General features: G+C 35.0%; 1 protein-coding gene across 1 annotated transcript in view; it reads left to right on the forward strand.

Annotated features, from left to right (window-relative positions):
* The window catches only part of RIMS2 (regulating synaptic membrane exocytosis 2), a 408,362-nt gene that overhangs the window by 49,540 nt on the left and 333,822 nt on the right, over positions 1-25,000 (forward strand). Inside the window, exon 3 of the mRNA XM_026842040.1 lies at positions 10,154-10,464. Coding sequence (XP_026697841.1) covers positions 10,154-10,464 — 311 coding nt within the window. The remainder of the gene's footprint in view (positions 1-10,153; positions 10,465-25,000) is intronic.

A 25,000-nucleotide genomic window follows, 5' to 3' on the forward strand; every position in this document is an offset into this window, starting at 1 on the left:
GTATGCTCAGCACCTCTGTGCTCTAGATCATTTGTTATTTTTATTAGCTGATTCCTTAATAAAGCTGTGACATTAGTACAGAACTTTGAACACAAAGCAGCATAAATAACATCTAACTGAGACTTTCAGGCAACAAATGTCTCAAAATCAAATCACTGTAAGATATTTGAATATTTTTACCAGTGCTTTTGAGAGTAAAAGTATTTGTGAAAGAAGACAACTTGAGCTGTCATTTGGATGATTTCTATTGTGTGCCAAATCTGGTGGAACATAGTACTTAGTTTGCCTGAATTAATTATTATTAAAAATATTTAAGAACGTAAGAAACTGTTGTAATAATATTTTCTAAAATATAACTTAGTGTTTGCAGACATACTGGATTTGTGTTATAAACTGTTAGTGTCAATCACTTTGCTATAAAACTGTTTAAAATTAGTAATTCTAACGTCTATTTATATTACCTTACTTCAGCCACAACTGCCTACTTGTATTTTTCTATCAAAAATGTAACTGCCTTTCTTCCATCACAAATTTTTAATCCATCAGCAATGTTGCTCTAACACCAGTGTCTACAGAGAGGGCTATTTTTTGAGGAATTAAGGGAACAAATAGGCAAAAAAGTTGGACTGAGTAGTACAAAGAACTTGTTTGTGTGTAGAGATGGCTAGGGATTAGAGTGTAACAGTTAACCGTAACTGCAGAAGACTAAATAATACAAAACTGTCTAGAAGTTACTGGATAAACTGAAACAATGAGGAAGAGTTGAATAATGATATAGAGTGGAAAGCTATAAGCAACTTCCTAGTCGAGTTCTTCAAGCATTAGTACTGGGGAAGATCTGTAATATTTTTACTAGTGGCCTTGGCATAGAGAGCAAGAATGCTGTAATGATGTACATTGCTGACGCAAAGTTGGATACTTATCAGTACAGAGAAGCAACGGGGTACTGTATAATAAAGAACCAGATGACCTTGTGAAATCCAGTAGTAAAAATGAGTGAGATTAAATAGCCCTAAGTGTAAAATCAGGAATTTAAGGACTAAGAAGAATTTATACTCTGAACTACAGGCCAGGAACTCCTGTGTGGCTCAGTTCTGCTCAACAGCCCTTAATTCTTCATTCCATAGTAGGGTAGCTGTGTCCAAGCTGCTTATTAGGGGCAGTTCTTGCTCCATGCTGTTTTTCTTCACTGTGCGCTGGCATTGTCTGGGAGATGCTGGTTCGCAAAGGCCTAACTGTGCCAGGAAGCATAAGAATTAACAGGCAGTGATGGGCCAGCACCTGGCCCCCTGTGACATTGGTCTTACTAGTATAGGCATAGCCCAAAAGAGAAAAATCTGTTTGGTCTTGAAAAATGAAAGCAGAGAGGGTATGTGATAGGTCTCTCTAAAAACATCAGGCAGCAAACACTGAGGAGAGAAAGGAGCTATTTAAACTAAATGAAAACACTGGTACAAGAATAAATAGCAATAAACTAGCTTGGAATAAGTGAGCACTAGAAATTAAAAGGCATACTTTCCATTGTAGCTGTAGGACTTGGAAAAACATTTTGAGATATTTTGACCTCATTATTTCTAGTTAATTTAAAGATGGAACTTTATTAAATGATAAAATTTTAAAAATTGCTGTTGCCTGAAGCAGCAGGCAACTGGAATCAAGAGACAAGGTCTCTTTCTGTCCAGTATTCTTATTTAGTGGGCTTAAACTTGCTGAAAAAAGTGACAGCACATGTATGCTCTGTTCTCTTTCTTTCCTAAGATTGTTACAAATCTGAAACTTTAGTAAAGGTGTAGCTTGCTCAACTGTACATTCTCAATATATTACATGATTACGCAAGTTTCCAAGGTTAAAGAAAGACTTTGTGGAACTGTGTCATAGATTCTGTTCACTTATGGCAGGTTGATTTCATGCCAAAACCTCACTGCACTTATTTAATGAGCCCTCATGGCCCTGTGGAGGACTGTTTGGGCTTACAGACTCTGTTTTGGAAGCAGTGCAGCTGTATTTGCTGTGACATAACACTCACTGGTGTGTACTGTGTCCGGATCCCACCCAGTTTCACGCTAGCCATTTCCTCATTGGAAGTCTTTACACCATCTAGTTCTCCCTGAAATCATGAAAGCTCATGAAGGAGCTGTGTATGGTCAATATGGCACTGTGCAGGAATTTCACACTATTTCCATTGGCATTGATAGAAACACTTTGGACTGGACATAGTTGAATTGTGCCTGTGCTATAATGAAAAAAGCAAATTATTGCCTTTAGAAATCTTGAAGAATATAGTTATCTTATATGTGAACTGCTTCTTTTTATACAGTATACTTTCGGAAGGATGTGCTCTGCCCTATATTAACCCACCTAGATTAGTGTTCCAACAAACAGTTTCTAGTCCTACTGTGCATATAGAGGCCTTTTTTACATTTTAAAAATATAAATAATCTTTTACCTAGTCAAATGTCTTGCTAATTGTATGCTTGATTGAAAAAATTATGAACAAAATCGCTAGTATATATCTTAAGGATAATAAAAAAAAGATATAGGAGAGATGCACGGTCCATTAGGATAAGTGCGGTGTTAGTACAAAAGAGCGGGTATACCTTATCAAAATTGTCACTTACGATATTTGTCTCTCATGCTTAAGATAGAATCATGTAACTATGTACTGTATCAAATGGATGCACAAGGAGAGATATTATTTTTTTTAATGCAGACTTAGTTATTTATGACCATCATAAATTTTCATACATAATATATCCATTGACTACAAACTCAAGAGCAAATGTATAGCATAGTCACTCTCTCAGTATACAGAATTTTTCTGTGCAAATAGACATATCCTTTAAAATCTATGTAAAATGTTAATCTCTTACTAGTATTGTAAGCTTTCCAACTTTTATTAGCTGATATTGAAATCTTTGTGGTATTTAATACAATTTTGGAGGATGGGTATGCATGTGTCATTACAGATACAGGGCCAGTAAACATAGCAGTTTTGACATTTGATCAAACTGATTATAACTTTATTACTTGCATGAAAGTGAAAGTCAGTACCATAGCACAGACTAGTGGTGTAGCAAAATATGGAAAAAATAGGTAATCTTTACCAACTCTTGTAACAGTCACAAATTCAGAGATTATTTTTGCTCCTATGATATACTTAATTGACTAAATGAATTAATTTCACAGTAGGAAATGGTGTGACAAAGGGTGAAGGCATCCCACAGGAATGGTTGAATGAATAAAGTAGAATTGAATGGATAAATACTAAGATATGACTTCTGTTAGGGTATAGTGCAGGAATAGAATAGAATATTTTAGTTGGAAGGGACGTACAGCAGTCATCTAGTCCAACTGCCTGACCAGGTCAGGGCTGGCCAAAAGTTAAAGCATGTTAAGGGCATTGTCCAAATGCCTCTTAAACACTGACAGGCTTGGGGCATCAACCACCACTCTAGGAGGCCTGTTCCAGTGTTTGACCACCCTCTTGGTAAAGAAATGCTCCCTAAAGTCCAGTCGGAACCTCCCTGACCTACAATCTTCTGATTGTATGAGAAGCTACCATGCAATGTCAATAATGTTATTAATTTCTTTTTAGAGGATATGAAATCTTGCAGATTCATTTTGCTTTAAAAGAAGCACTGAAATTCATTGATACCAAATAAAAACTAACCATCTTTAAGGAATATTTCACAGTACTGTAACCACTGCAAGTTTCTGTTCTTGGTTACAATCAAATAAATTCAGAGTTGTTCTGTTGACCTTAAAACAGTTATTTATAAGGATTTATTTTAATGTAGAAAAATAGTTACCAAAATACGGTTGCAAATGATCATAGAATCAATCACTTCGGAAGGGACCTGGGATTTATCTAGCCCAACCTCCTGCTCAAAGTAGGATTGATGCTGGAAAAGGAAAGAGAAAAACTATTAAGCTTCAGCAAAGAATAGATGTTTGGAAAGAAAACATCAGGAAAAGAAAAACAAGATTTCTTTGAAAAAAGGTAGAAATGGATGATGGGTGGGCCCTAATGTTTATGTGATGTTGACTTGTCTGTACAGAGCAGCAAAATGAGTTGGAAAAGTTTCTGCTTCATTAAAAATATATCCAGACGCTGCTGTTTACAATGTATATATGATTTATTCCATTCCAAAAAAAATGAATTTGTGTCTTTAAAATATATCTTAGTAATGACAAAAGATGCATCATTAATCTGGATCTGAACCTTTAGAATTATGTCTCTATAGATGAGTCCTAAATCCTCCAGCCATTGTAAAAGCCTCTATATATTTTCCAGAAATACGATATTGGCTATTGATAGCACATCCTATGTATAAGTCTTGTACAGTTATAGGCAGTTGCTTCCATTAAAAAGGAATAAGAATTAAAAATTTTAAAGGAAGCACCTTATAGAAAGGAATACAGTTTTTCCCTCACAATAATGGAAATAGTACTCTTAGCTATAAGAGAGAATACAGATTTCAGATGGGGGCAAAAGTGAGTTAATGTTTTTAGAGGAAACAAGCCATTTTTTGGTGGTGTATAAAACCAAATAGGTAGGATTTATTAGGATTTTATTTTTTAGCTAACTTCAATAATTCTTCTAAATCAAAGAGCTTTGAACTCTTAATATTCTTTATTATTTAAATATGCAGAGTACTAAAAAGTTTTACTTTGGACAGGCACAAATAATAGTGACATTGCTATTTTACTGGAAAACTTTGAGGGATTTTAATGTATTCAGGAACAGACCAATAACCAGAAAAGCAGTTCAATCCCATTTTTTGGGAAGGCAGTGTTCAAAGTGACCCTGGCAGTCCCAGAACCAGGAGACCCACTGATTAAACTTAAGAGTTCTTTGGAAACTTATATTTCAAATAGGCAAAATGGGGAAAGACCAGCAGAAACTGGGAGTAGAAGTAAGGGAGATACCATGGGCCCTACTTATACTAGGGCCACATTAAGCAAAGATTCATAGACTTGCTATGTAACTGTAACTTCTGGGACTGTACAGAGGAAGCTGACTCACGTTACTGAGTGCCAACACTGATTCAGCAGTGTCTTTTCCAAGTTGACATAGTGACTAAGGGAGAGGTGAATACTTCTTCCTCGAAAATGCTTCCTTGATACAGGGTAGCTTCAAACATTGCACTACTCTGTGATGTAATGAAGGTGTTTGGAAAAAAAAAACCCAACAACGGAGGGGGGAGGGGGCTAACTGTAGTACATTAGTAAACTTGGATGATGCATCTAGAGAAAGAGTTTTCCTATTCTTCCATTTTTCTCCCCCTTTCTTTCAGTGCTGTATTCTTGTTACCTTGTATAATGTTTAAGAAATTGTATCTTACATCAAAGGACGAACCCCTCCCCCAACCCCTATATTTTAAAACAAGTGGAAAAATTCCAGAGAACACTAGCAACAAGCACAACAGTTAATATAATGCTATTATATTAGGTGCTTCTACCAAGCAGATGAACTCTAAGAATTAATTTGGTAAAACCATACTAATAAACCTTACTGTCTTATGGAAGCATTCCTGTAAAATTTTGTACCTCTGCACACCTGCCTTTCAAAGCAATGTTCTGAAGTCTGGTGAGGATTCGGTGTAATTATTTCTTAGATTGTAGTGTCTAAGCTATCGAGCTCAGGATGATATGTAATCAAATACGCTGTGTCTTTTAATCTAATCTTCAATAAAGTAAGATTTCAGTTTTGTTCTTAGAAGCTAGTGGCAGGCCATCTATAATTATACTTCAGGAATAGTGAATGGTATTTTGTCAGGTAGCTGTCTTTTCACATAATTTATCTGGAAATATTAAAATGATTGTAATATTATACCCTTTGTATGAAATTACATATTTTTTGCTTTAAAATGTCCGCAGATGTAATTTCGTTATAAATATCCATTTTATTAAATTTAAAGTGTTATGTGAAGGTGTATTTTGAAGAATTTAATAGCCAAATTTGTAATGTTTTATTTAGGACAATGCAAAGGGGTGAATTTTTTTTTTTTTTTGTGCATTAATTATGTCTGATGTATAGTGTGAAGTGGCTGATTATTGCAGGTTTTGCAAAATTTGATTTTGTGGGCTTCTGTTATAAAAAGTAATATGTGATGAAAACTTTGGGTAGTGTTAGCAGAAGGGAAAGCATATTATGAATAATCTTGTAAAAAATGGTGAAGCAATTCAAAATGAGTTAGAACTTGTTTGTTCCATGTATGGAAATAATCTTTATGAATGAAAAGCACATGGAAGGTTTGAGGTAAATCTGTCTAATCCAAATTCGGAATATTTCTCTTGAGTGTTGTTTAAAAAACAAATTTTTCTTAAAAAAACAAATTAAATTAAGACTTAATCTGAAAGTGTCAGGCCAGATATATTTTGTGTGGTTTTTTTTTTTTCCACACTTTACAAAGTTTGAGAAGAACTTCAGCAATTCTTATTCTAGGCACTAGGTGGTGTTTCAGACTTTTGTACTGAAACGCACATCTCGGTACAGTGTCACTAGCACTTTAGATTCGAGTTTTAAACTAGTATTTAAATTTAAATAATTACAGATGTTGGAGAGCAGTTTTTTATCCATTTTCTCCTTTTCAAATTGGCAATGTTCCTGTGTTGAGAAGAACTGACACCGACAAACTGCAACACTGATGCTCACATACAAAATGTGTTCATGATTGTTGAACTCTTCAGAGTGGTGGTTAGATTTGAAAACGGGTGTAGTAGGTAGTGTGTCTAATTTAGAGTGCAGACTTCTGATGTAAGGGATTAGATTTTATTAATTACTGTTTCAGAAAGGAAACTTCTGTGGTGGTTCTTTGCAGATATGTCAAAATACAGGTATTAAGCTCACAATCCACTTGTATAGTCTTCCCTTCCCCACTGTGCTGCTGTCACAGTCACATGAGATGCTCTGTCCTGGTGGGGACTTGGCAGGGACAGAGCTGCTTTGCCTGTGTGTGAGCTGCTGAGCACTCTCTCACAGGCACCTGGGGGCACAAGGAGAAATCCTGTCCAGGAATATGCCACCTTCCCATCTGTCCTCTTATTACACACTATTTTACACGAGTGTCTGTCATTCAATTGAGAGGTCTGCCCTGTAAATTACCAATATTTTAAAAATTGAAAGAATGCTTCTACATGCTACGATAAGGTGAAGAAATAAGTTTAACTCTGTACTAACCAAGGGCTTGAATTTCTTGGTGCTGATTGAAAGCACGTGAATTTTTCTGCATGTGTGACAGTTGCCATTCTGAGTGAATATTTGAAGATAAAATGGTAACTACTTGGGTCAACGCTGTGAATGTCTACATGTCAAAAGTACATTGGAAATGAGGCTTTATCAGAAGTGTTAGCTATAAATATTATGAAACACAAAGGCAGGAAAAAAATCTGCCAAATACATAAATATGTGCATTTTTCATGCTGTGTGTTTGAATTTTTTCCAACATGAAATATTTTTTTTTTTAAATTATTTTTCTTTGTTTCTTTGGGTGCTTTCAGTTTAAGTGCTATATTGTTTCCTGCAGGTCTGACCCAATTATTGTGGTAGTCTGTGAGAAACATTGTACAGTCAAAACAGCTGGAACCGGTTTGACTTAAGTAGGGCCTGGAAGATATGTTGTCTTCCTTGAAGTGTCACTGACAGTGAAAAACCGCTTCTGAACTGTAGAGATGTAAATGAAATACCAGATGATGATACAGTAGATAGTGATCAATGAAGATAGGTGTAGCATGTTTAATCAGGGACTGGGTTTGATCAAACTTCTATTGTAAAATGTTTGCTTGTTTCCTGTGGGTTTCACAGTGCTGACAGCTGCATTGCTCTGTTCTGCTATACATAGTCATCTATCTAGTTTGGCAGAAGCTGAGATTTATGTTGAAACAGATCACTAAATTTTGTGTCACAAAGATGATGATAGGTCAGGAGTACTCTTCCTGATTCTACTTTTAGAGTAGGAGATATTAAATCATATTCATTCAGCAGGACCTCTTATTCTGTAGGGTACAAGAGAATAATACTTGTCATCCTTGAATGCATTATCCTGGGACAAAATGTGGCTGTCAGCCAAGGGCAGAGCTGCTCAGGTGTTTAGTCTGTGATACCTAGATTTTGTGACATTTTAACATCTACTAATAGAAGGAAAAATAGCACACAAAAATTTCGGGGGATTTTATCTTGTAGTCATTCAAATCGTTACATATTTATATACTTAAATATCAGATCTTGTCCTCTCATTGCACTGACACATATATGAAAAGTTTAGAGCTTCTTTCAGCTGCATACAAACCAAGCAGAAATAGTTAAGACTTTTAATTGCTGCTCATTAAAGAGGGCGAAACCACTTCTGTCTTTGGTGCTAGAATTTCAGCTTGGAGCTGTCGTGTCCTTTCTAAATTAATTAATGAAGGCAAAACAGACATGTTCTTAAATTTGTATTTGAATGATGGCCATGCCTGGAGTATTGACCTTTGTTCTCAGGACATGTAACCTACTTCAGACAGCAAGGGAGTCTCTCTTTTTTACCTTCATTGCTTTGTGTTCTGTCTTGTTCAAATAAGCAGACAAGAGTTCTCGTAGAAGGAGTATCAGCACTATAAGGAAGTTGACCAGCATGGGGCATACTGACACCATTAAATGGCCAAGCAATGCCTTCTTTCTCTGTCCCAGCCTAGCAGTTTGTGAATCAGGCAGTCAGTGAGATTAATTTGTTTTGAGTACGAACCTTGTATCCAAGCAGCCTTCTATATGAAGCTTTCATCAAAACATTTTTGGTGAGACTTGACTAGAGCCCAAGTTTTCTTTTAGATAAATGCATGGAAAATAAAAGTAAGATACAGATAGCATCTTCCGAAACCTTTTCTGGTGGACTGACCTAGATATATTGTGGAGGTAGAAACTACATTTTCCGTGTGATTCAACCATTGAGCTAGCTGCATTTAAATAAATGATGAAGAGCATTAATGTAAGCCTTTGAATGTCCTGTACTGTAAACCCTTGAAAAAGAGGCAGCTCAGTGTAGGATTAGAACTGAAGGCATGATAACTAGATTTAAGGCTGAGTGTAGACATTCAAGAAACATGTAGTAAAAATGATACAATTTCATCTGTGACCTAAGACAAAAAATATATAAAGAAGAGCTGACTTAAAGCTGAAGAAAAATGAAGATTAGAGGGTGAAGGACTAAACTTGCAGTGAATTAATGCTATCTACAATCCAAATTTTAATATAACGCAATAACCAGTTTGAATGTGCCATTGTATTAATAACTGGTCTATTGTATTTGACTCATTACATCCTAATTTATTCTCATTTAATGTAAGAACTGAATGTGAAATTAACTTACAGGTAATTGGTGCTGGCAATTTCCTGCACTGCCATGTGACTACGGTGATCAGATACAAAAGCTTTGCAAGCAAGTACATTTTAAAATATTAAAAAATCTCATTACTACATGCAGGTTCTCACAACTGGGAAGCTGTAATTGTTTTAATAATTTAGTAAGCATAAGTGAATGCTAAATCTTGGCTATGAAGTGAAGATACCACCTTATATATTGTGTTACTTTATTTATACAATGGCATAGTTTACAATAGCTTTGAAAATCAAGTCATTTCTTGAAGTCAGCTTCTTTATGTAAATATAAGATACAGACAAGGGCTGAAGTAAATCAACAGGGCATTTTGGAGAATTATAAAATTACTTGTTTGCAATAGCAGATGATCTATTCCAAAGTACCTTACTCTTAGTAAGAGACTAGATTCATTGTTTAATGAATTTTTGATTCCTTTTTTCTATCATCCTTGACCTATAGTTTTCATTTTCAGATCTTACATTTAGTGCCATTGCAAAGTCAATACATAGATCCTTTTCATTTATACAGCTACCATCTGGGGTTTCCCCTTGTAATATAGATGATGAAGCAAAAGTAGAATAAAAGTATTTTTGTGTTTGGGTTTTTTTCTAATACAATTTTCTCCAAGGTTGTACAGACATATTTTGCTGTGCTGTGGCTAAACAATTTTAATAGAATTAAAATAGTATTCTTTCTACCTTTGGAAATGGCAACGATCAGTTGATGTATGCTTGATGAAAACTTTGTATACGGTGTTTACAAGCTAACAGATTTTTCATTTAAATATGTCTGAACAGGTAATGTGGGTATGTAACTTGTGCCGAAAACAACAAGAAATCCTCACAAAATCAGGAGCCTGGTTCTATAACAGTGTATCAAATGCACCACAGCAGCCTGACCAAGAAGGTGTTAGAGGTCTGCGGAACGAGGAAGCACCTCAAGAGAAAAAAGCAAAGCTGCAGGAGCATTCGCAGTACCAAGAACCATCAGGGGACATATCCACACAAGTTTTGGACAAAAACAGATCTCAAGGGCTCACAAGACAAGACTCAATTAAGAATGGTTCAGGAGTAAAGCATCAAGTGACAAGTGACACAACATCAGACAGGTAAGAAAGTAATGTTTATGCTGATCAGATTTGCTGAATTTATGCCACAAATTTAATTTTATCTTTTAAAGTTTTATCCTATTTATATTCTGTAGCCTATAAAATACATACTAGGATTTTTGAAACAATCCTAAGAAGCAGCAGCTGAGGAGTCTCTTAGTATATTCAGATGGTCATAGACAATGTGTGTTCTTTGTTTCTTCTCATTTAAAAACCAACATTGCAAATGACTGTTGCAAAATTTTCTTCACTGATTTATCTTAGTGTTACTTGGCATTGGTTGAAACTATGAGTGTTTTAGTGCTAATGTGTTAAGACCTGGTTTAGCGAGAGGCTGGAGCTGGGACTTCCCTCCCTTTTACTTGATGTGATTGTTCCAAAAGGCTCTCAACCTGTGCAACTACATTTTACTGGAACACAAAAGTAAAAACTGTTACATTGAATAATTTCTTTCTAAGCAAGACCAGAATAGAACTTTAAATATGGTGGGAAGGAAAAGAAAAGAATTGCTTATGTGTTTCCATGGAAATGATACCCTCTTTCTCCAGAGACCTCCACCTGCCTTGGAATTTGGCAGCCAGAGCTGTATAATCTGGCAGCTTTCCTCTGCTGCTCAGCTATGACCTCGTTACAATATTTATTCCGCAATCTTGAAACAAGTTAGACAGCTATAATATCTTTTATGGCTAATATAATTAAAATTGTTTTCCTTTTCCCTCACCTCTTGTATTCCACCATATTTTATTTCCTGGTTTTCGTCTTATTTTGGAACAAATTGAGTGTAATTAATCCAGCCCTTTTTGTTTAACTTACTCTGCCTGTTGCCCTTTGCTCTGATTTCAGCTGCTAGGTTCAGTACTTAGTGACTCTGAGTGCTCCTCAGTTACATGCATAGTCTCTGAGAAATACAGCTGGCAGTTTAACTTGATGCTAAGGAGCAGGAGGGAGAGACTGATTCTCTTGTGGTTCCTTTTCTCCCTTAATTTTGCCAGGAAAATGTTGTCATACATAATGTGATGATAGAAACCCCCCTCGTTCTCAGCAACAATTTAACTCTGAAGGTGTTTTTATATTATACTCATGCAGAAAGAGAGAGGGAGAGAGGCATATAGAAATAAACATATTATTCAGGTATGTAATATCCATTTACCTTAAGCAGAGTTATATGATAAATATGGACAGTATAGAGTTCTGTTTACCAACCCTAAGAATGTAGACTTTGTGCCTGAAATCATAACTATTCTGCTGATTGTGATCACTTCTACTCAACATATTGTTTAAATCCAGATTGCTTTTTAGTCATTATCCTCTTCCTGGTTTTATCGCATACTAATACTAGTGTCCTCTAATTAACATAAATATATTCTAAGCATATTTGTATATGATATATATTGCATGCTATTGGAAGTTAGAGGGTCTTCTGAATAATTTTCTTCCCCAATGTTCCTCACGGTAACTGTATTTCCTTTGCTGGAAATAATGAAAAATACTACTTCTTGATGCCCAATGTCTGACTGGTCAGCTGGGCTTTTAGAGGACAATATCAGCATCTCTGAGAGACACTATCCCAGAATTCAAGGATATGGATAGTTTGGACCTGTATATGCAGTGGTACCATCGCTATTCTCAGCAATAATACTGGGAAGGCTTACAATTTTATTACATTCAACCACTGTTGAGACCAGAAGATAATATATTATCTTTACACTGAAGTAATGCATATAATATGTACAATAATTTGATATAATTTTAATATTAAAATTTATAAATCCATATATGTTCTGCTTATTATAATTGATTAAGTTAAGAAAACTCATTTTATCTATTTGAAACTTGCAGTTGTGGTCAAACAATTACATGTAACTTTTTCTAAAAGCTCCTGGTGTTTAACATTCTTGTCTGAATGCTTCGTGTTACTTTTTTTTTTTTTTTTTTTTAACATTAACTGAAAGAACCATCAAATAGCAAAACATGTTATACAGAAGATCATCGTGGCAGGATTTTTCTTTCTATTTTAAAATTAATTCTATGCAGAAATTGAGCTACTCTAGTATGGTAGACCATTTGTCTAGATAAGCTAATTTTAGTCAAAAAAGTTTCAAATATTTAGAAGTGCTGCATGTCTTATACAGTGTCAATAGTAGAAGTGGAAAGTGAGAACTATATTGCCTATTTTATTTTTTTATCCCAAACACATTAATTTTGGCACAAAAACTAATTAAAAAGTTAAAACCAGTTAAACACTTGTGAAAAAGGTATTGTTTGAACATTTGCAGCTTCCTTTGATGTTGCAGCAATCATTACTTAGTAGTTCTTTGTGTCAAGTATCATATGTGTTATTTTGTTCATCTGGAGACAAGTTGCTCACAAAGTAAAGGGCAATATTCACTCCCTGAATCAGAACATCAGTGACATTTCTGTCTCATTCCTTACTATGTCTTTTTTGGTTGTGCTTTTTTGTTTTTCTCATTCTTGAGTAGTACTTTGTTTCCTGTTTTCTTTGCTACTGTTATTCTTCATTAAAATGACATGAATTGTTTCAATCATTAGACTAGTATTATGTTTCCTTGATGTATGCAACAGTCACATTTGCAATCGATAGATCTCAAACTGTTCAGACAGACAGATAGGACCTGATTATAGATCTTCTTTGACTGATCTAAATTTTCTTGACTTGAAGTCTGGAACGATTTTGGATTGCACAGTCTCTAAGGATATTTTTCTTATATTGGAACTGTTACGGAAGGAAAGAGAAATCAAAAACTATTCAGGAGCAAGGTGTGCTTAAAACTAGCAGAACAGTATTCCATTTTTTTTCTAGTTCATATCCAATATTTATAATTTGCCTTACAGTGCTTTTACTGCTTTCTCTGTAGTAAACCCATGGAGGAGGCAGAGGCAGCAGGCACACCATAGAATCAGTGTTAGATTACTTTCAGTAATTGACCATCTTATATTTGACATTTTTTGAGGCAAGACAAACATAATTTGGTATTGCATGGAAATTTTTATGCTAAGGGCAGTTCAGAAGTGATATGTAGTGGTTTTCACAAACGTAACCTTGTGAGCAGAGTATGGATGCTGGTGTAGTATAACACTAGACTTCGTAAAACTGCCAAATGATGTGAATAAAAGAAATGCAGAATATGCTCTATGTAATCCATAGACTGAGAAGGTCCATTCTGAGGCCTGCTGTGCACAGATGGTAGATTTATGGCAGTGTGCACTTCAGTTCTTTGATTTTTACTATCCAATTTCACATTAATTCTGGATTACACAAAAGAGTCCTTTTTATTTTATTTCAAACAAAAACATTCACGCACTCTATTGTTCCCAAGACCTATGGTACTCATCATTCAATATATTGTGTTTTCTTTCTAGCAGCAAAATTATTTGAATAATTGGTTTTCAGTCATTTTGTAGCAGGCAATCAGCTTGTGAAATGGTTGATTTCTTCATTCCAAAGCCTAAGCCAAAGCAAATGTTTATAATGTCCTATTAAAATGTGTACAACATCCTAATAATAAAAGCTGAGGAACAGGGAACCTTAATGCTGATATAAAGCTTTTTTTGTGTCATTCTATTCACCTGAATTGTTAGATCTTTAGGTGGTGTTGCCATGCCTGAGTTGTAAAATAATTATTTTTCTTGCTTTTGGTAGGATCCATTGTAAAGCCATTTCAACCATTTCCCACATATAATAAATTCAATGTTTTAAGCTGTAAATCTTTTGTGACATTCCAGAGGTGTTATTTCACAAACCTCTTTTCTATGTATGTAGCATTTCATGTTTTTTAAAAATAGATATCTTGAAGTAGGAAACAATCTATGCATCTTTTCAGTGCAAGTTTATGATGTCCTAAGTATTTTTAATCTCATGCCGATCTGAAATAATGTTATGTAGTTCAGGTAGATGTGAACCATTAAGTGGTTTTGTTTTTGTTTTCTTTTTCTTCCCAATCCATCCCATATGAATCCAAAATGCTTTCAAAAATTTTAAACTGTTAACTTTGAATTTACAATATATATTTGTGATGCATTCTATTAACTGTAAGAAAAGCTGTTCTAAAGGATATTTTTCAAGAGGTTCAGTGCAAAAAAAAAAAAAAAAAAAAAAAGGTGAAAATACTGTGACAAAGTTTATTTTCATGTTTCATGAGTCAATTTCTTATTGCTGCATCTATCAGAGGGTGACCCATGTAAAAAAAAAATTGGTTCTAGGTATCTGTGAAGATCATGATCTGTAAGATTATGATTTGAAGCAAGACAAATGAATGAAGCTGCCTGAACCCTTTTCAGATTAACTGTAGGGATATGAGATTAAATCATAAAAACCAGAATGAAAACAAATTGAAAGTGAGCAGCTGCAGAGTTGCACAACAGCCGTATTTATTTTCCAGGCCATCAGACAGATAAAATACATCCTCCTTCTCTCTTCCTTCCCTTTTTCTTTCAAAGATACATATGTAGTTTTGGGGTTCATTTTCTATCATCCCTTTTATTTCAGGGGAAAAAAAAAATTTTTTTTATGGTTTCCACACCCTATAGTGTGTTTGAAGGATGCATTTTTTTTCTAAGAACTGCAGATGAGACTGTTGAGGCTACTTGGGTCTGAAGATGCATGTTTTGTGCATATGTTTTTTATGGAATGTATACACGTGTTTCTCACATATAAAGGTTTTATTCTATTGCGTTACCAATGGCAGTAGAATGAAAGTGGTCCCCTGTGTCCCTTGGCTTCCGTTCTTGGAAGGAATGCCAGCATGAGTTGGCAGCGTAGGCTCTGTCTTTTGGGACTGCAGTTGGGGATGTCAGGGTGTGAACGGAAAGAAAAAAGAGACCAAAATAAGAGGGAAGAGGAGGAAAGAGGAAAAAGCAGGCGTGAGCTAGCTGAGAAACATCAGAGCTGCATGAATTAAAGAAATGAAAATGTGTGTCCATCTGTTTCATGTTATATCTTTTTCAAATGGCTCTTCTTTAATTTCTGGATTATGAATAACTGATCCTGAGAACATCACTGATGGTAGTTTATTGCAGTTTAAAATACAACAGTGCAACGTTAAAGAATCAGTCAGTTACATTTCTTTCAGAAAGGCTGAAAACTGGCCATTTCCCAAGATTATCACTACTTTTCTTTTGTAACACTTACGACACAGCACTGTAGTGCAGCCTCTGATTTTGATTGTTTCTGGGTACCTGAGTTGATGTTTAGTCCACATGTCTTAAAAAAGCATAAAGTCTTCACTTGGACCTGTGGAAACTAAGCGTATTTGTAAGAAATTTCAACTATAATAGAGGCATTTTAACTTTTTTACCCATGTTTTTCTACCTGCCAACATATTTTAAGACAGTGAGAAATATTGAAAGACTGTATAGAGACAGTGTTTAAAATAAGAGAGCTGGTATCCAAGAGTCAGACTGACAGTGCTATGTCCACATTTGTTTGTGTTCAGAAGTATCCATTAAGGACAATAGTGTCCCTAATATTTTTAGAATTATTTATGTGAGAATTAACTGACGTGAATTTATATTTTTTAACATTGTCGACCACTGCAGTAGGAAAAACCCATGATTGTTGAGAAAGCATAATGGTATTTGTTCACTTCATGAATAAATCTAATACTTTGTACAAGTATTTTTCAGGTTGAGTTTAAAATTGAATCAATATTCTTTTCCATGCATGACTGCAAAGAGCTGTCACTGACTTTCCCTGATGCTAGAACAGGATTCAAAATTTGGGCCTTAGAGGTGCCCTACAGTATTTTTAACATATTAACTAAAGATTTAAGTTTTACAGGATTTGAAGTGCATCCAAATAAGGTTTTATCTTCATCTTCCTGCTCCTGTTCCAGCATTTTTCACCACTTTGATAGTCCGTCCTTGGAGCTGTAAAGTGAAACCAATGTCAATCTGAAAACTGTAGTCTCAGTAGTTTTGCTTTTGTTTCTTGTGCTATGTTCTGTTACAGTGTATGCTTTGTATGATTCTGGAGGTAATAACTTACAACAAACAAGTTGTGACTCTTTTAATTATTTCATTCCTTTACATAAGGTTTAGTGGTGTGGATCAACATTCCATGGCTATTCCAGTTTTCAGGTGGAAACTAAAGCTACACTTATCTGCTGCCTCAATCTGGAATGGCATAAAAGGGAAATTAATAATAATTATGGCCAGAGGAAGCAATAGAAATTTATGGGAAGGGAGCTAGAGAAAATGCAGTATTTAATTATTGAGAAGTAGTATCTTGGGTCCAAGAAAGTCAGAAATCCTTCAATGCAGAAGTTTTAATGTAATAATTAGACACTTATGACAAGGATTAAGCGACACCTCATTATGAGGATGAGTAAGGAGTTTGGTACCATCTGTAACACCAAGTCTGTAAGAAGTTCCTGAATGCTACTGACATTGTCTATTAATACCCCAGACTACATATAGTGGGCATATAATGTTTCTACATGTTTTTAATAGGTTGCAGTGGGTTGTAGCATCTCCGTTTTATTCTAAATTCTGGAAAAGAGGGGGAGCTTTTCCTCTCCATTACCTTTGCAGAATGGTCTGTCTTCCAAGAAACAGAACTGCTTGGACAGTTCTGTTTGTGTCCTAATGTTGGTTTTGTGGGGCTTCTGCTCACACGAATAGTGACAGTGCTAACACAACATTCAGGACATGTGCAGCCGTAGTGTGACTTCAGCATGTTTTTTCTGAGATGTGCACTGCTTCCTTCCCTTCAATTTTATTTCCCCCAAAGTAGCAGAACAACCAATGAGCTAGCTGTTCTTAGTCTTTATCTGATGAGGCTTATGAAAAGAAATTTTTTTAAAGTTCACCTTTATCTAGCTGTAAAATCTGTACTGAGTAGCATTGGCCTCTGACCAATGGTAGACACAATTTGTGGTCCTGTTTTTAGAGAAAGCTAATCTGTTTGAAGAGGAGAGAGAAGAAAACTTCCCTAACTGTAACAGAACTAATCTACCTTGATAAACAGTCTAAAACTGCTGTGTTTCTTTTCAAACTTTAAAGAGAGCTTTAATTAAACATAACAAAGAAACTGAATTCCATCTTTGACAATCTGAACTTAGCTGCAATCGTTCTCTGCAGTGAGCAAAATCTCTTGTTGATTTTAGGGAATTTCACAATTTACTGTAGAGTGCCTTTTCCAAAATAATTCCATTGCAACTTGTTGTTTGTGTTTTGCTTTCTGTTGCTGATTACTTGATTATTTTTTTAAAATTATGCCTGTTTGTTGAATACTTCTTACTGAAAACTAGCACTTACTATTTCTCTTTCTCAGTCTTATGCAGAATGAGCTCAGGGAAGTCTTAAAATTCAGTGTTGATATTTGTAATCTTTGAAGCAGAGTTTGGCCTTCCATTGCAGTCTTATGCTGCTGTATGTCACAGCTATGTCTTAAACTGTGCTAAACGACCATTAATAATCTAAATCTGTAAACACATATCTCGGCTGTATCAGAATATTGAACAATTTTTAAGTACTAACTGCAGCTAACGTTTATGGAATTAAATGCAGTTTTGCTTTTAGCTAAATTGACCCTGAAAGAAAGCAATACCAGAAAAAAAAATTGAAGGTAGTAGCATTTTTAATTTAATTTTTTAAACTAATGAGGCCAGTACCTTTCTGTGTTGAGCATGCCTTCTTAAAGTGCTGTTTTGTTGACCTTGCACAGACTTGAACGTTAGAGCTCACTGTGTGTTCCTAATCCTTAGTTGTGCTGTGCTCAATCTTTGGAGGCTAATTTCTGTTCAGAAGTATAAATAACAGATTTTGTTTGAATTTCATATTTACAGAAATTGGTGTGTAAAGGTGAATAAGTTACATCTGTGGAGTTCAGCTGAGAGAAACAGCTAACATTTAATAATGAACTCTGCTAACTGAAGTTTGTAGTTTCTGGCAGCGAAGAGTTTCTGGAATCTGCAGAAGACAATTCAATGAATGGCCTTTGTTTTCATACATTTTACCATAGCTATAGCTGAATTAAGACAAAAAATGGTAACGCATAATTGTTACTGGTACAAATTCTTTCTTTGGCTCTTTCTTTGTGCCTCTAGAAGTCACAAATGATAGAGCAATCACTTCTGTAGTGCAATTCTGTTGTCATTTATCTTTTCACATGGCAAGTTTAATAATTTTAATAAATGTCAATCTATTTCTTAAGTCAGATCTGAGGAAAAAATTTCACTAAAAATTAATGTAATAAGACCAGGGTGACCATATTTTCATATTAAAAATTACATTATTAATCAATACCATTTTGTTTTCTGCCTTGTCTTTAACATTATTATTCTGTTTCTTTTTCTGCCCCTTCTTCAAGCCAAATCCTTGTTCATCCCTTTGTCTGTTCTAGAATATCTTTGTCTAGTTATTTGGGGTTTTTTATTACCTCATTTTCTTTTGTGTACCATCATATCTTTCTCACTGGTGTGAGTTCTTACCAAACCCTGGCTAGACATTGGAAATGTTGTCAAAGATATACCTCCTTCACTTAAAGACAGACCTTCTTTTCTTCTCTAACCTTTCCCCTAGCTCTAACTCACCCCTCTTCCTCAATTTCCAACAATTCTGCAACCATTCAGCAGTGTCTTTTCAGACTTGTGCTAAAATAAGCAGACACTTCTCTCCCAAGCTTTGAGAAATCTGTTTTGTGCCTTTCAGTAAAACCAAGCCTCACTGCATTCTTTACTAACCAAAAGGAAGCCAGCCACGGATGTCTTAAGGGAAGAGTTACTTTACCTGTTCCAACAAAGTAGTGCAGTACAATGTCATTTCAAGTTAAACAGAAAATGTAGGTGACCTGAAGTCAGTGACTCTTAAACTGAGGTTTTAAAATCCAAGGTAATATCTACGGATGATATGCAGTGGGTTGTGTTTATGCAAGTTGTTCAGACATCTCTGCACTGTGCAGCACTATGCCCTGTAATCATGCCCTGGGGTTTCAGAAAATGGCAGCAGAAAGTGCCCATTTCTGCAGCAGTGGGCTCCCTGGAAATGCTATTAGGGGCCTCAGTGTGTGTGTCATCTTCACAGAATAACAGGAAGTTAAGTTGCTTCAAACATAGTTTTCCCAATTTCTGGTCCAGTGTTTTGTCAGCTAATATTACATGCTTGAATGGATCCCTAGATGTAGTTTATCTGCCAAATTAAGTTTTTATTATGCAGCTTGTAATAGGACAAACCATGAACTTTGCTGCAGAAACCCTACTTTTTTTTAGGCAAAAAGAAAACAGCAAAGACAACAATTCTTAGGGAAAAATCTTGATAGAAAGCAGTACATTTTAGCTGCAGGAGTTTTTTTCTGTAATGACCTTCTGAAGATCCTGGACTTTAAATGATAGACTTCCTTCATGATCACTTAAAAAAAAAAAAATTAAAAAAATAGCCATCAAGGCAGACAAGATTAAAGTAGAAAGCATCTGTTTTTCTTTGTAATTCCAAATAAACTAGGAAGCTTCATAGGGACATTGCATTCCGAAGTTCCAAATCAGTGCACAAAACCAATTTTTTTTTCCCAGAAGTAGATTAGTTTTAATTAAATCTTGTTGACTCTGAAATGAGGTGCTGGGCTGACAAAAATGGACCTGCCTCAGTTGTATCTTTATGCTCCAGTTACAACTGTGAAAAATATTTAAGTGAGAAGAGGAATCACAATTAGTTCAACAATCTCATCTCTTGAGTATAAAAAATTCAACAACTCAACAGTTAGTTCAGCAATATCACCTCCTCATGATGGTGAGATAATTGCATTTTATTCCTAAAATGGACATAAAATGATTCATCTTCCTGTACCATTCATTAACAGGGATTTGAACAAAAAGGAATTATTGAAAGAAAGCCAGTTTAACTTGGGCTTCCATTCCTTAATGGGTGGTTCCCATGTCTTGTAGATCAAGTAAATACAATGATCGAAGATTTTATTTTCATTTAGAAAATAAGTATCAATATATGAAGCAAGAAATTGGATCTTTTAATAAAGTAAATTTGAAAACACAAATAATTACATTGCTACTCCGAAGATTTTATTTTTTTTTTTAAAGCAGAGATTCTTCCATAAGTGAGAACATAAATTATAAAGAACCTGAGAATCAGAGTGAGAAGGAAAAGAGGAAGATGTGTCATTTAAACAACGGAATAGGGAGGAAATATTTTGTAGATGAGACTCACTCAAAACTAACTCTGGAGCTTTGCATGTTAAGGCCAGTATCAATAGTGACTCAACTTCTCCTCAAGCAACTTGTTTTGGATGATGATAGACTACGTTGCAGTAATGACTGATGCATTGGCATAGATCAGGATCATTAATTCCTACCTACTTTACTTCTTCGCTCCTCCTTTAAGTAATTAAGAACATTTCTAAGAATGCTGTGTCCCATTTGTAGATACTCATAAAAGCTGTCAGTTATTTTCAGAGTTAAGCTTGGTGAAGCTAACTAAACCAGGAGATTTCCCTCAGGACAAGTATTTGAAATTTCATGCTCTATGTGGCATATGGGTCCTTATTTCGGAATATTTTTTTTTTCTCTCTAAAAATGAGATTTTTTGGAAATTTATACTGTGGTATATCACCAAATATCTTGAAGCCTTACAGTTATGATAACAATCAATTATGGTATTAACCTTACACCCCTCCCCAACACTTTTAAAGTTATGGACAACACTGCTTTTACTCCACTAACATAAAGTTCCAGTATTAAATGGAAATCTTTCCAAAGCAAAATATTTACATTGCAGTAATGCTTATAAAACCCAGGCTCTATGAAAGCTGTGAAAGGAAATGAATTTCAGAGGTGTGTGATCATCAGGAAAATATTCTGATATTCCAGTCAGCTGAAGATAGGAGCAACCCGGGAGACCATAAATCTTATAACGACATGAAAGGAAGATAAATTAGTCTCTTTGAACTCGTTCCCAAGATATGGAAGGCTCCAACTTTTATCCAGTGTACTGAAGAGCACAAACTAATAAACAATCCAGTGCATAGATGTGTTCTCTTAGCTCCTGTTTCACAAAATGAAAAGGCTAATCCAAATTTTACTGTCATCTGGAGAATGATTTATCTTCTAGTTTACACATATATTAGCCTTTGTTTCCATCACAGATCAGTTGGACACATTGACACCCAATACAAGTTTGCAGGCCTTTTAAAGTCCAAATCAGTAATTTGAAAGGAGAGATACTGCAATAAATCTCTTATTTTCCGGTTAACTAAAAGGAATTTCTAAAATTAATTGAACTCCCAAGTTCACAGGAAATGAGAGACAGTTTCTGCAGTGCATAACCACCATGGACTTCAAGATCAGTGTAACTTAATTTCTTTACATAATAAGGAGCTTTACGATCAGCCTGCTCACCCAAAGAAGTGTTTGTGTGAAGGATCTCATCCAAAGAGGATGATAACTGTATTTCACAAAGAGAACATTATCTCTTTACCTAAGTGTGTATATTGAAATCATTACTATGCAGGGTGCATTTACATTGATGGTAATCATCAGTGGACTGTTGTAGGATTTAGTTTTTGCTGTTTGCTTTGTGCTAATCATGACTTCTCTGAAATTGGTATAATTTGGAGAATAAGGAATGTAAGTATGAACTGCCTGTGATCACTGAGAAAATCAACTTTCATCTTGAATACATCATTCCGAGGTGGAGAGGAAAGACAGATGTTTGAAAACCATTAGTGCATGTATTTTCAGCTTCTGTTTTTAGTATTTTACATTATTTAAAATGCATCATACCTTGCTAGTAATATTTTAAATCACCTTTTGTTTTATTGAAAGGTGACAAATGGTAACATTTGATGAAAGTAAAGAACAGAAATCTCTTGCAGCAGATGAAGTTTTCAACACATTGTTTCAAAAATCAATTAAATCTCTGTTCTAGGCTAGCACTTCTTGACTAGTGAGACACAGCTCATTGGTGAACCATCCAGAACTACAAACGAGGCATAAAGCAGGATTCATGTACTGTAATGATGTGCAAGGAAATATCAGTTGATTGCGAGTCAGCTGATGGTAAAATTGGTTGAAGTATGCTATTATACTCTAAACCACGCATTCTGCAAGGTGCAGCATCTACTGCTTATTGAGCCTCCTCTATCAACGTGTATTACACGTACTCTGCGTATTCAACCAGCATATAACGGCTTTCTGTTCCTGTCAGGTAATGCAGCTATTCCTTTAGTCAGGGAAATGAAGTCCTTTTCTAACTCTCATTGCCTGATTCTTCCATCTTAATAGTATTCCTTTAATACTTCACAAATATTATTTATATATTTTATACCACATGTATGAATATGTACAAATGTATATATTAATATTAAAATCTTAGGATGTATACCCCTTTCAGTAAGCCGTCAGGCATTCTAAGAAAAGTGGAGAACTGATTATAGGATCATTCTGTGACCCAGAATTTACAGGCATTATTTTGTGGAGAAATCCACATATATTTCTCCTGTAGGAAGCCTACGAGTCCTGCAGACATAAAACAAAATTAGCAGTATGTATTAATTATTTTAGTACAGACTAGAATCATGGTCTTGCAGGCTGAAGAAATAATTTCTACATTTATTAGACAAATAGGTTGGTTTTTGTTTGCCAAATGCAATTTTTGCCCCATCAGTTTTTTAGATAAATTATGTCTCAGGTCAGGGCAGTGGATAATAAAAACATATCCCTAGATTTTAGGGCTTATCTTTTAATATGGAAGATCTACCATCAACAGGAATTTTGCTAGAAAACATGCAGATCCATAAAATACTTGGATTATATACTGGGACAATGCATGAGGAAGAAAAAGGGAGATAATGTACACACCTGGATTTTTTTCTGACATGGTATCAGAACATAACCAAGGCAGGAACTGGAAAGTGTTCTCAGATCCAGCAATAGAAATGCAACCACAGAGTTATCATACCTCCTAAATAAGGTACTTAGACAAGCGTAAGAACACTTCATTAAACCTATTTTTGGACACATGCAATTTTTGGTCACATGATTTTTTTTTTTACATGCTCATCTTTCTATTGATTATACAGGAAGAAAAAGATGGCTAGGCTTCTAAACTATGCACCTTAGTCATCTATATTTAAGTGACATGAATCTAGGTGTCTGTGTTAATAACTTCGGACAGTGATTCAGACAATCTAAATTCAACCTATGAATTTGCCTAAAATCAATAATATCTTCATTTTTAAGCATAGAATTCCCTCAGTACCCAGATCTGGCAAGTGAGGCAGGAACTAGGCACTATTTTTTGTGAAAGTGTCATGTAGCATATAATATTATTATCAAAATACCAAAATCTAACAGCACCCTATTCCACTTGTGCTGAAAAAAAATCCTCAAACTCAACATTTATACCATTTCATGTTTTTAAGTCACGAGATAAAATTTGTGCTTTTTCCCCATGTTGTGGCGTGACCTAGAAATGGAAGCTTTTTGTTTCACCATACAAGTTGTATATGTTGTGTAATATTCAGACAGGTAAGAAGGACAGAAATAAGAGAATTAATTAAAATTAAGCATTTAATGTAATTATTTTCAACTAATCTATGCCCTTTCATATTTAAATACAATTTTCCATATTTCCTTTCAACTAATGTATTAAAGAGAATTCCGTGGAGAGATTTGAGTAGCCATAATCTATATTGAGCTAAGAAAATTAACCAATAAGTCATTTATGTTAAAGATAGCTTAAAAATAATTATACTGGGAGGAATACCTGGTTCTGAGCCATACCTACTGATTCCTGTCAAGAAATGGTATTGTTGTGGTATAGTCTATCATCATTAGTAACAAAAAGATTTCAAATTATAATTTTCCTATTTCCCATGTCCAATTTATTTGGGTTTTTTCTTCTATTTTACTCGTCCCAGAATGTGCAGTTTGTATGGTTAGTGTTGGTTTTTGTATGTGTCCATACTAGGCCTAACAGCAGGATTTCCCAAGTGAACATATGGCACGTTTCCTAGTAGCTGTGTAAGGAGAAAAATCAGAGCTATCATTGTTACCTGAGTTTTAAAAAATGTAGATTTTTAACACTGAAGCTATTTATAATGAACAAGTCATCTAACTTTCTGAAGTCTTCATTTTTTCCTTTCATAGATTTAGAATTTAATTAAGCCGTAGCTGGTCAAAATGAGATAAAAACTCAGCTTCCAGATATTTTATTTGTAAAGTGTGTTTTTTCCAAAATAGTAAGTATGCATGTAAAATCTCACATTTAACTTGCTTGCCACCTTTTAGAAAGTTTTAAAGCTATACTGATCCGTGTCATTTACTTAGACCATGATGAGACGCAGGGAAGTAAATTACTTGGTCTCATCACAGAATTCAGCATACCTAATTAGGGACAGTTGGCACTTCCCTGCTCAGGAAGTCCAAAGCTGATCTGGAATCTCCCATCAAGACTTGGCCTTTTGGGCTGATGTAGTCTGTGCTCCTTGACTTTCTTGGGAAATTATACCTGTCAAGTTTAATTTTGTCTTTCATTAAAAAATAGACATTTTCTTGCCTTTCCCCCCCCC

Source organism: Athene cunicularia (assembly GCF_003259725.1).
Source record: "Athene cunicularia isolate RWA chromosome 2 unlocalized genomic scaffold, athCun1 chr2_part1, whole genome shotgun sequence".
Classification (NCBI taxonomy): Eukaryota; Metazoa; Chordata; class Aves; order Strigiformes; family Strigidae; genus Athene; species Athene cunicularia.